The 13,213-nt window shown below is 39.3% G+C and overlaps 1 protein-coding gene across 1 annotated transcript; it reads right to left on the bottom strand.

Moving 5' to 3' along the window:
• Positions 1-4,661: 4,661 nt before the first annotated feature.
• dlx4b (distal-less homeobox 4b) lies at positions 4,662-9,354 on the bottom strand. Its single transcript, XM_067245057.1, has 3 exons — positions 8,820-9,354; positions 7,512-7,705; positions 4,662-5,832 (listed from the first exon to the last, which is right to left on the bottom strand). Exons 1-3 carry the CDS (start codon positions 9,127-9,129, stop codon positions 5,584-5,586), a joined length of 753 nt encoding a protein of 250 aa, XP_067101158.1. The 5' UTR covers positions 9,130-9,354; the 3' UTR covers positions 4,662-5,583.
• Positions 9,355-13,213: the final 3,859 nt, after the last annotated feature.

Here is a 13,213-nt window from a genome sequence, read left to right as displayed (position 1 = left end):
TATTGTGTCTTTCGTCCTCGTATTCACAAAAGGAAATACAAGACCATGTTTATCAGAGAGCAACAGTCCTTTATTTAAAGGGAAAGGTATTTTGTTCTCTTGCCTTGTCAACAGGCTTGATATTCCAACCAAATGTTACTGTACTGAGGGTAAAGATTTAAAAGCTGGATTTGTTTAAAGGGTTAGCCGTCTCGTAAATTTCCCGTGAATGGTCGTTTCACTCTGATTAGTGCAGTACTCGAGGATTTATTGTAAAAACAACACTGGGGCTATAAACCAAAGTACAGGATAGGGGAAGGGTTAAGTAATTCAGTCTTTAGTCTACTTCGACGAGGCTTCATGCAGTCAGCAACAGTCCACTTTTACATGTTTTACTATCCGGGGTTGTGTGCAGGTAGGCAGTGACTACAGGCAGCTAGACACTTTGGAGTCACTGGACTTTTATTCGTTTTTTTCCATAACAGGGAAGAAAGAACGGTAAGGCCGCAGCCTGCAGGGACACACGCGCACACACACACACGCGCACACGAGAGGAGCTGGGTTTTAACCAAGTATTTCTTAGAATCGACATGTCTTAATTGAGAGCAATTCAAAGTAAAAGCGTTTTCCGAGTGGCTGAATGTCCTACAAAGGCTACTCAAATACATATCTCAAATATATTTTTTTATATTGATAGTTATGTCTATTTAAATGTAACACATTTGATGGAAATGGAAGGTTCTAAATGAAGTTAAACTGAAATCAAAATGTTATGTATCTATGATAATACGTTTTGATGAGAAAAACTAAAATACTGAGATTTAGAGCAAGGAGAAATTTGACAGAAAATATAGTCTATGGCATAGCAAATCGACAGTTATGATGTTAGAACTTGGACTCATTACGACACACATAAACCGAGACAACGGCATGCCCTTATACTGGCCACACAAAAAAACATATGATTAAGTATCTTGGTAAAATCGTACGTATATTAATAGGTTCACATAACCAGATGGACCACCAACTCGCCGCTACTGCGAAGCATGGAAGTAAGCGCTGTTGCGCACGGAGAAAATGGACTCACTGCGCACAGTTCTCACTGAGCATCCTCACGCTGAGCACTTCTGAATATACAATGTGTTCATAATCTATCGCCATATGACAACATGTGAAAGCTATGTTGTATATGTACAACACGTTTTATGTGTTGTTGTTTTAGAGACAAACGTTGACACAAACGTGTCCTTTCCTGGCAGTAAACAGTTATCTGGTTAAAGGGACATTCAAATTATACCACATCATAAATGAATTTATGATTGTGGTTCGATGGCACTAAATCACAACAATGCTATATTAAAATATATATATTTTTTAATGTATAAGCATTTCCCCCAAAAAACGTCCTATAATTTTCATATATTTAGATAAAAACACGCCAAAAATACGATCAGAAAAGTTTGGGATATTTACACTTTAGATACAGCTTACACTTTTCTGAAATTATAAATGTAATTTCCGATGAAGCATTGTAACAGTCCTAAAAGCTCAAGCCCGAATCTACTTTGTGGCTACATGAAACTCTAACATGGCACTAAGTGGGCCATTCTTCTTACAATGAAATCTCATACACATTTGACCTTCCCATGGTGGCTTCACCATGTGTGGCCTGGTCATTGCTAGCTGCCCATACGTCGTCGGGGGATATATTTGTACTGAGGACAAATGTTCTGGCCATGGGCCTGGTTGGTGCATGTGTGGTGCGGGAGGTCATACACACCCATACCCATAATCTCCTAACATTAGCAAGTGTAACTACCCGCACTGGCATGAACTGTTGAACTTGAATATGATACCATATGGCAGCACATTAGAAGACCCTAAATAAAGATTGCGCCAAGACTTCTAAGCTCTCCTCCTCCCATAGCACCTAAACCGTCAACAAAATGGTGTCAGCGTTGGTCTCTGGGGTTCTGGGCCATGGGGTGAACTAGGGGTCGGGAGGTGTAGTTGGGATGGCGAGTGTAGCAATGGAAAGACAGCTAGCAGCTGTCTAACTCTCATTCAGAGTCTGATTCCTCCATGCATTTGGATCACTCACTACCACCATTTCACTGTAAACATAAATTAAATTAAATGAGAAAGGCTTTCTAGACAGCTGAGGATTGTTGAACCCCTCATGACCTCAAGGCTGTGGTGGGTTGTGATGCTTAGGCCATGCACTGCTGAACTGTAGATGGATTTGATAAACCCTCAGGTCAACCCTCACAATTTGATGTGATGCCGGCTTAACTTGACTTTGAAAACAATATGTATTTTTCTTGTATGTGTATGTATTTGTTTTGGCCCTCTTTAGCGTCATAACCCTTAGTTTAATCATATATCTCCCTCTTCGTTCTCTCACCCCCCGAATAGTCTCTTTCTATCTCTTTCTTTGTCTGTTTGTGTGTGAGCATGTCATATGCTAATCCCTCCAAAGTGTGCATCATGCCCTTGAGTCAACCATCCTTTAAAATGAAACCAAATCTTGCATTCTCTGAAACCAGGAAGATGCAGATAATTACACACAAGATGTCAGATCACTCAAGTTAATACCAATAATCACCCAAGAGTGGATTTGTCATTCTTCCACCACTGCAATGTAATAACATCCTATTTGCCCCCTCATTGCTATCCTCAAATTAAACTTCACCCCCGATCCAAAAATCCAGACCTGAAAAGCACAGATCTATTCAAACTTTGAATCTATATCATCTCCCATCTCCCATTCTCCATTCCCCTTCTTTCCCCCGTCCGTCACAGGAGCAGGCCTTTCAGTTTCACTGAATCTGCCGGCCTGATAATTGGCCTGTTTGAAAGGGCCTTACTCTGTCTAACTCCAGCACCCATTATTCTAATCTTGAGATGTAAAATTGCCTATAATTTCCGCTGATGCCTCGACACTTCATTCAGCAACACTTGCCTCTTCTTTCCAGAGCTTGCGTGTTAACAAGGCCCATAATCACCACCGAGAGGAGAAAGGGAAAGGAGGTATGTATAAAGAACACAGAACGAGGAAATATAAAATGGGACACAATTGGTTGCATTTATCCAAGAAGTCTAGTTGGTAGAGTGAAGACGTCGGAGTTCAGAGCTGCTTTGCGTTGCATCCAGGGTTATCTCCTCCTTCTAATCCAAGGCATCTAAAGAATACGGTAACGTTTCAGGTAAGGCAGGAGGACGTCTATCTTAATATGGTGCAATTAATGCTTCATATTGTCGACATGTTCAAGACTGCGAGGAGACAGACATAGAAAGGAAAATAGGTCAGGTTTTAAGCTAATAGTTTTATCTGCAGTATACTATGCACTATCTGCATTGCAAAGACTAAGTAGTACAGTATAAAAAAAGCTGTATATTATTGTTATTATAGTTAAGAATATTAATTTTAATTAATAATTAGCATCATATTTTTCATATATTTAAGGAATATTGAAACTAAGATAAATGTAGGCCTACAAATGCTAGTAAATATGATGGCCAATAATGATATGTTAGTAAATGTAAGTATATGTTAATACGGTGATAACTTGCTTAGTTATACCAGAAACACAAGGCTAACTTTTACGTTGCGCGAGACCTATGAAACAGTGTGAGCTCTGTGATGTCAAGAGCAGGTCACGGGACTGGACCCCAAGAGCTTTGTCAATTGATATTTTGACAGCCCTAAGGTCCTTGATGTTGTCCTTGTTCATTCGAATCGATAACCGGCTGTTTCCAATAACATATTTGAACTAGCTACATTTCAATGAAACCCTTGCAATCGTTGAATGATTGATTGGCTATGGAATAACATACATGTTTGCCAAGCCACTACAGAGCTGCATGAAACACGGACGATCAAAATTGATGTTTTCTTCTTCAGTTCACATAGGAGGCCTATTCGGTATCATTAATCAACGTTTACCAAGACTCAATTTGCACCACACTGAATTAGCATCAACTTGTTCCAGCGGCGCACTGTTTACAGTAATATAAATAGATTGTTAGTGTTTAAACACCAGAATGTGAAAATCAGTATAGACTACTATTAATCAGGTACAGCTTCGCGATCGAAAATGCAGTCTTTTATCAGTTTATTATGACAACTGCTTTCTTCCTGGGTTTACTAGAAGAAAGGAAAAAGGAAAATACAGTTACACTTGTGTCGTTAGAATCCCATTCAAGCCCTGTATTCGTCTCATTAATGTAAAATAGAAAGAAAAAAACATAAACGAAGGGGTTAGAAAAATATCCACTGATTCGCCCTTTGCAGAACGCAAACCTGTAAAGTGATCTTTTACACCAACACCACGGTTGAAATGTACGATGCTGGGAAAAGAAATTACTGAACGCTCCGATTCTCATGGTCACGTTTTCTAGTTGTGTCTTGCATGCGTGTGATACTAGACGTAGTTTGATTTACAGAACAAATGTGACAAACATGACAAGTTGCCACATAAAAAGAGACACAGTCGTTAACTTGGCTTAGCTGGTCCTGTAAGCTACATTCGAACACCTGTGCAGAATTGCAGGCTGATAAACTATAGCGATGCTATCAAACCTCTCGAATTTTCAACAAACATGTTGAAATTAAACGGGTTTATTTCTTTAAGCATATTATCAGTTCCAGATGTTTTAGTAATACTTTATTGTCAGACCATGCACCTAAATGTCCAGCAAGGGAACACACAGGGTAGATTACAGGCTAGTTCCCACACAGGCCTGTCTAAAACTACAAGGGCATCATGTAGGCCTACATACGTAAAGACCAAGTGCTGTTATATTTCGAATTAATTTTCCGATTATAGTTTCCGTAGCCTAGTATTTAAGAGATTCACAACGCAGGCCAATGCTTTCTCTCTCTCTAAAACTGAAGCATTACAGGTAGGCTTACATGAGGCGTGCGTACCGAAAATGTGTATGCATATAGGCTAAACCTTAATTTGACATATAATCGATAAACAAATAACCTAAACATATAGGCAACACCAGATAGGAATTTGTGGTGTAATTCCTCCCTTCATCAATGTTTCATTGCTCAAATTCAAAGACGTTAACCTAGGCCTACACATGAAATTCACCAACTCATGAATGAACACTCTTACAGCCTATCCCATTATCTATCATAGAAACCGGTATTTATTTGACTTATTGGCAGAGACACGAGTCAGTTATGTGATATACGGCAATGTTGTGTCGAGGCACTCCTGCAGTGGAAAGCCCAACACGGTCATAACATCGTAACCGTAACGACGGACTACACATACCATACACAATACCAATTAGAATGGCACACTTTATGTAAACTCATAAAGTTGTTGCCTCAATGTTGTAGCATTCTCCAATAAACGAAGTTAGGCTTTCACTAAATAGACAAATAATATTTTGGACATAGGGCGTATAGCATCGTCCAAATACATCAATTGCATACAATGAGTAAGAACACAATTCATATTTAAACACGCGTCAACACACTATTCAAACTTGTTGCATGATATGCATTCAAATGTAAAGTTGCCTAACTTCTCGGCCATGGCTGTAACGGTAGTTAGCACTTGCTTGCACAGAGACAAGATTGTCCACTCACATCATTTGAGGTCTGGACATTGTATCTGGATGGGGATTTGGGTACCAGTGCCCAAAATTGTTCATGTAGTTGTTGGTGTGCATAGGGGTCCCTTTATTTGCCATTGACACCTCCCACAGTTGGGGCATCCCAGGTGAGCAGGGCGAGATGGATGACGTGCTGTGGAGATGTTCTCCTTCCGGTCCACTGCCATGCTTCATAATCTTCTTGTATTTCGAACGCTTATTCTGAAACCATATTTTCACCTAAAAAGAAAGAAATTGGGATTTTACTGAGTTTCCAGGCATCAAGCATATGCCTATGAAAAGTTACCATCCTATAAAAACAATTATCTTATAAACAAAATGCATGTTATGGCCCATGCAGTCTTAACTGAATACAATGGAGGAAAAAACTTAAATTACATCGAAAATAGAGTAATTATGCTTTGACTTGAAAGGAACATGGCTTCGTGTCAAGGTGGCTTGCTGCCTCCTTCGTTCTCCATTTAACGCCCTACTTTCGACGGCAGATAAAACTGTCGGTCTGTGGAGATTTACTTTTGAGAAAATTGATAAGCGACACTTAGACTACAGTAAATTCATTTCTTGCTTTGCCATTGTTTAAACATTTTACGAGGCCAGTGATGCATGAGCCTGACATCAACAATACGAGACAAAAGATGTATAAAAGGCACATAGAGATTTAGCTGTAAACAAGTTGATAGGTCATAATGAATTTGCGTTTATGATGTACTTTTGCTGACTCAGAATAAGATTACTTATTTTAAGTTTTACAATGGTTTATAAAAAATATTCGTAAAACGCCACATGTCCTCAAGTAAAAACATGCACATGGTTGAATAGGGTCTTAAGATTTATGAAGATTTTAGCGAGATATGTGCCAATGTGCATATTAATGTTTAATTATCTGCGATCGGGACTGTCTATCTTTTGGAGAGAAAAAAAAATATGATACAGATTGTCTTTGATATATATTCAGTTCAACTATATAAGAGGGAACACATATTTGGCAAAACAGCATATGGATAACTTGAATAACTGATTCCATAAGAAACCAGTGTGCTCTATGCCACCTGTTCCAAAATGTTTACAGATCCAACATCCAAATGGTTGCCATATGACCTTTTTCATACTCAAAATTATTTTTGACACAAATGAATGATAAGGACTGTGTGCTTGTATGCGTGTGCATGTATGGTTGCGAGTATGTGTGTGTGTGCGCGCGCGCATGTGTTTATATCCATCCGTCCAATATAGTGACTTGCCTTTTTCCTCGAGCTTTATTATGAATAGGCCTACTTTCTATTGGATAAGATTATCTCTATAATTAGGTCAAAATACATCACGACACAACTGTATAAAGACAACACATAGGCCTTTAGATCATGTTTAGGCCTACAAGTATTTCCCATTGTAATCCAGTTAATCAAACGGTATACTGTTTGCTTGCGAGATACACTTAGTAAAGGATTAACTCACAATGGTAATATGAGAATAAGGTAGAATAATGTTGTAGAAAATGATTGACTGAGCAAATCTCTCCTATAGGCTATTCATGTGTGCGTCTGCCTGCAATAATAAACGTTTGAAGACCAATCCTCTCCTCAAAATATTTTTGCAAAGCCTAGGCCTATGCGTGATGGATTTGAAATTGACAACACAACGAAAACACTCACATTGCTTTGTAACAGTTGGGATCTTGTCACTGTTTGAACTGTAGAGTATACTATTGTTCAACATTAAGACCTATTAGACATATTTTTGCTGTAAAATAACCTGTGTTATTGTGGTGAATTATATGTCAGTCGAATGAAAAAAAAAAAAAGGCTGCAAGGAGCCCATTTCTCAATCTCTGCAATTGTGTGATTAAATTATGCTTTCAACAGTGTACATCAAGTGTCCAGTTTTATAATGGTCCTCACCTGTGTTTGGGTCAGCCCTAATTTTGCCGCCAAATCCGCACGTTCTGGTAAGGCCAGGTACTGGGTTTGCTGAAATCTTTGATGTAGAGCCTGCAGCTGAAGACTTGAGTAGATGGTCCGAGGCTTGCGTATTTTCTTTCCTTTGCCATTCAAGCGAATTTCCCCGTTCTCGATCATTGTAGACTTCTCACGATCTTTAGGTTGGAGCAGAGAACATCAGTTAAGATGGTAGTTGAGTTGGATCACATTGATTTTGATTTGTGACTAGTGATTTAATTATTGTAGCTTATAAGCTACAATTTTGTCACTTAACCGAGCCAAACACAGGGTAGATTTACAGGTATTAGCGTAGTTGATCTTCCCAAATCACTGACAGATAATGAGTGACAAGAAGGATTTTTCTCTTGGATATAGGTTAGGATTGGGTGTCCCAAATTTCAAACCTTCTATGGCCTAATAGTCTATAGCCCTTCGGATTCTCGAATTGAGGCCAAAACAGTTCGCTCAATAAAAGTCCATGTGGATATTCAACGGTGGTTCACAAATCATCTCTCATAAGGGTTAGTCCGATAGCATCTGTTCAATTGAAAGAATACAAACGTGGGAATCCTGTTCGGGTCTTTTGGATACTATTTCCTAAAAAATGTAGGCTATTTGTGCGTGTTTTTGTGTGTGTGTGTGTGTGTATATATAAATCCATGCAAAGAAGGCCTATACATGCTGATGTCAAACTGCATTTGGCCTATATTATAAACGTCTGAAAGTTTACATCTGATGGCTGTCATCAAAATAAAATAAACTTGTTAGCTAACAATTAGTTTAATAGCCTGAACAACGTTTTCCGAGGTAGGCTAGGCCTTGCTCATAATTGACCCCTACCCCATAACATTATGGTCAATAAAAATTTATAATACCATCTGCGTTCATTGTAGGATATGATTAGTAGCCTACTGCACATGTTTTGCCATTTACAGTGTTGTTCACGCTGTTAATTCATTGCTCATCAGAAATTGTATGTCATTCACCAAACGTTTTAAGATGTTGACCTAAATTCAGCTAATTGGACCTCAATTCAATAAGACAGAAGATTATACTGTAGGCTCATTTAACAATGAATACGTTATTCATTTATTATCATAGTTCACGGAGTTCAGCTATAGTTCCTCGTGTTAACAGTTGGAAGTTGTACACTGTAGGCTAACTCCTTTCATTTAATCTTGTGCTGACAATTCCTGGATTGCTTACATAACGGACAAGGGGATTGTATTAGAACAACATAAATCCAATAGCCGAGTATTTTACACATACCTGTCTCCTCTAATCTTGAGAGTCCCAGACTGTTGTGGTTGTTGTGCTGGTAGGGCATGTAAACACTCGGGGGATGAGTGCTCACTGCGCTGGGGTAGGCGTAGCCCAGAGAGCGGCCATAGGTAGACGCAGCCGGGCTAAAGGGATTATCCTGTTGAGAGTGGCCAGCAGCGTGCAAGCCATGGACGGGGTAAATGTGAGAGAGTCCCTGGGAATGCTGCTGGTGCGCCGGGTGCCCGTGCCCAAACTCTAAAAACGCCGATTTGGAGGGATCTGAATTCAAACTGTCAGGCATGAAACCCATAGACATAATTAGCTAATGCAGAAGTCCATAAACCCGTCGGTCCAAAGGGGGATTCATTGACTTAGGTTGAATAACGAGTACAAGTTGGAACGAATCCAGCATCAAGTCAACAACATCGCCTTAAAAAAAAATCCAAACCGTGGAAATCTTGCATCCGACTCGTGCTAACGAATCTGAATGCGAAATTTAAGAATCCTTCCTTCCCTACATCTTTGGTAACGCTCTCAATATTGTCCAGACACCTCTTGCTTGTGGATCCAGCAGTGCGCCTAAAACTCACTGCCTTCCATCAGCGCGCGTGCTGATTGGTCTGAGGCACATAGGCTGTCTTTCGAGCCTGCGGGAAAGAATGATTAAGTTCATTAATGCAGTCCTTCAGCCACCGATGACAACTCCAAGTTCATCAAACGATTTGATCAAATTTAGAATATTCTTGTAATGCATATATGAATGGAACCTAGATAAAGTTATATAGTCTATATATTTTAGATTGTATAGGCCTATAGCTTATATTTGATTATATTACAAAACAAAATAGCCTAAACCCCAAATAACGCAATTGTTGCATTTAAAAAAGAGTAGTCTATTTAAGGATGTACGGAATGTAATTGTTGGCAATAAAAAGGAAATTAGGCATGATCACAAATTTAAGTTCAGAGGTAGGCTGCGGTAAAATGTAGGCTATTGTAATTGGTAATATGATCCTTAAATAGGCTCTCAGTTGGATTTTGTTTTTCTTGAGCGGCCGTTATGCTGAACAATTGTGGGTTCTGATTGCGGTAGAATTTGTGGCAATTGGATTTCAAAACTGATTCAAACCGACGTAAGATGCATGTAGCCTGTCTAAGAGAATATTTATTATGTTGGCTAACTTAATGATTGTTCGAAAATGCTATTAGGTTTTTAATAGCGAATATTAATCCTAATGAATTACGCATGAAAATTAAACAAATTGTTGGCTGCAAAATGCTGTACGCGCTTGGCTATTTGAATATAACTAGGACAGAGCAGAAAAACCTAACCTATTGCCATAAAGAAATAATTTCAGACGGACAATATAGCCTACATTTCGGATCTTGATTAATTTTGTGCCTCCGGCCAAAACAGTTCCCAAACCATCTTTGAACAGTTTGACAGCTCTTGGACAAAACGAACTAGTGTCCGCTGTATTTCTCACACTGGCGCCAGTTTTACTCGGGGGAAAAAAAGAGACTTACCTAAACATTTTAAAGTTTACAGTGAAAATAACTCTGTATTCATTCACATGCCTACTGCTCCTAGATTGATGAGCCTCATTGCAAGCAAACATCTTTATCAATACGATTATCCATTTGTCACAAGAATCCTTGTTGTCTTACATTGTAGATGCTTCAATTGAAACGCAAGTCCCATGAACGGGACAAAAGGTGGCAAAATTAGCGGATAAATGATTAGCAGAAAGCCTAGGCATAGGCCTCAATTAGGCCTATGTCGGATAGTCTGACGCATCTCAGAACAGTTTGTGTTGACAGGGGAAGGGTTCTTCGCTGAGGGCCAGTTCTTAATTTGAGCGGGTCGACGTTTTATTTGATCAAGTCTTCCTTAACTAGACCCATTTGTTTCATACTTCTTTCAAGACATCCATACTAGACAATTTTCCTAAAAATAATTCTAAGACATCAGATAAGGATACAAATGTCTTTACATTTAAGTAATCACAAACAATAAAAAACATGTTTCATATGATTTGTCAGGATGGAGGGTTGCTTCATTATGAGTTAAACTACAGACAACCAATGAAGGCAATCACCCAACCTCATGAAAATAAATAAATAATTCGACAGGTGAAAGTTTAGGATCGGAGAAAAGAATACTGTAACCTTTGTGACAAGTAAATATGTTCGATTATTTAGACTTGGACAGTTGCCACATATTGACAGTGACTTGCATACTACAAAATAATTACATATATGAATCTTGTCAAATTGCAAACAGAGTCTTGTGTTGGTGCACAATCCATTCATTTTGGTCATGTCCTTTCCTATGAGCACTCACCCCTGCTGCTAGGATGACTCATCGCTAGGTTGGGCTTGACTGGACCATTAGCCCAGCTTTTACTAGCCTCCAAGCCCCAGCCCCGGCTCCGCCTCCACCTTACTACACCCATGCAGCACTGTACAGCTTTCACCCACCCAGCCACAAGCAAGCCGCAAATTATTCTCACAGTTAAATGACAGAAAGGGAACATTTGCTTGGATGAAAAACATGCTTGGTGTTAAGGTTGGGATCTGAATATGTGAAAGTAAAAACCACTTTCACATTAGAACTTATTCAATAATATGCAACAATTTGTATTACGTAAATGTATGACATGTGAATAATACATAAGTAATCACATATACAGTACACAGCTTGACAATGTGCTAAATAGCCAGCTCGCTGATTTAAGTTTGAATTGAACAATGGGACAGTCAAACTGTAGTATCAACAGCACATCACCCATAATGGACACGTGTGAAAGTGACAGTCAGACTGATGAAACGGGATCAATAGACACTTAGTCACTGAATACAGTACAGAGGGCTGAGCCCTGATGAGGACGTCATGTCCAAACAGGGTAAGACCCAGGGTGTGGGATTGGCAGATGTGTGAGACAGATTGAGAAAAAGAAGGAAAGAGAGAGAGGGCGAGATTGAGAGAGAGAGAGATTGAGAAAGAGAGAGATTGAAAGAGAGAGAGGGAGAGGGAGAGAAGGTACAGGCTCTTTAAGGCTTGTAATTATGTCTGCATTATGGGAGAAGAACAAAGCTGAGCCCTGAAGTCATGGCACTGGGATGGGTCCTCACAGTGGCTGACTTAATACACGCAAGGGAAAATTTTAATAACAATACTCCTGAGCGTGGCCCAGACTCACTGGCGTCTCCCGCCCCACATGGTGCGCATTGGCATGTGTGTGAGTACCTACTAGCTAGGTGTGTGTGACCATGGATCACTGTGTGTGTCTGTGTGTGTGTGCTGGGTGTGCGTGTGTTTGGGTGTGCGTGTGTTTGGGTGTGTGGCCCAACCTATGCCCGTCGGGCCATTTAGTCCATCACACTGTACACTGATTCAGAGTGACAGCCTTCCTCGTGTAGAAATGAAGAACACGTTCTCATGCAACTGCGGTGGCTATGATAATCGCCGTTGGCACGTCATGTTTTACAAGCATGGCTCTGTTAGGGCGGAGGTGAGGCAGAGCGTCTGACTGACAGTCCACTGCTGACACAGGCCTGCCAGACTGCATTATCAGGCCTCTACTCACAAAGTAAAACTCTATTCTATGAGGCCTACTATTTATATCTAAGGGTATGAAAAGAAGGACTGTTTGAAAAGAATGTTTTATATATGATTGCATACTGAAATTGATGCCTAACACAAGGAAAGCCATCCAAGTCTTTGTCTATCGATGATTATAAAGTGGCTTTGACCTGATTTTCTAAATTATTTTGAAATACTTAGATAGGGGGGTGTGATGATCATAATATGAACAGGATGATGTATACTGTGATGCAACGCAAATACAATGATTAAGGTTCTTCTTCTGTGTTTTGGCCTTAGGGAAGAAAGGCAAACAGGAGAAGAGATTGAGCTCTAAAGAGGAGCACTGCAGTGGCATTGCACCAGTCCTTGTTGTCTCTAATGTGGCCTTTTGGTTTCTTGTGTCCTGTAAGGGCTCTTTGCAAACTAATAGGGTAATTTATATATAATTTGTCTATGATGAAAATGTGTGTATATTTCCCCCTCCCCCTTCTATATGTACACAGCAAAGTTTTTACAGTTTAAATGTTTTCAAAATGAAGTCTTATAAGGTTGTGAAATGGTTACACTATATTGATCTGTATTTTGTTTAATAAATAGACAAAACTGAATTCTTATTATTCTAATTCTTTAGAAACAAATATTGTCCTTTGTTATTGTTTTTAATTATAAAATGTCTAACACAGACCTCAAAATGCCAAGGGTTTGAGCATGCAATATTTAACTAATAGACTACATTTTCAGATTAATGACGATTGTGTGATTTTAAGTTTTCATTTACATTCTTCCATTGTTTTTCCACAAAATGTACAAC

This window comes from Osmerus mordax, chromosome 10 (genome assembly GCF_038355195.1).
Source record: "Osmerus mordax isolate fOsmMor3 chromosome 10, fOsmMor3.pri, whole genome shotgun sequence".
Taxonomy (NCBI): domain Eukaryota; kingdom Metazoa; phylum Chordata; class Actinopteri; order Osmeriformes; family Osmeridae; genus Osmerus; species Osmerus mordax.
This window is presented reverse-complemented; position numbering and strand designations above follow the sequence as displayed.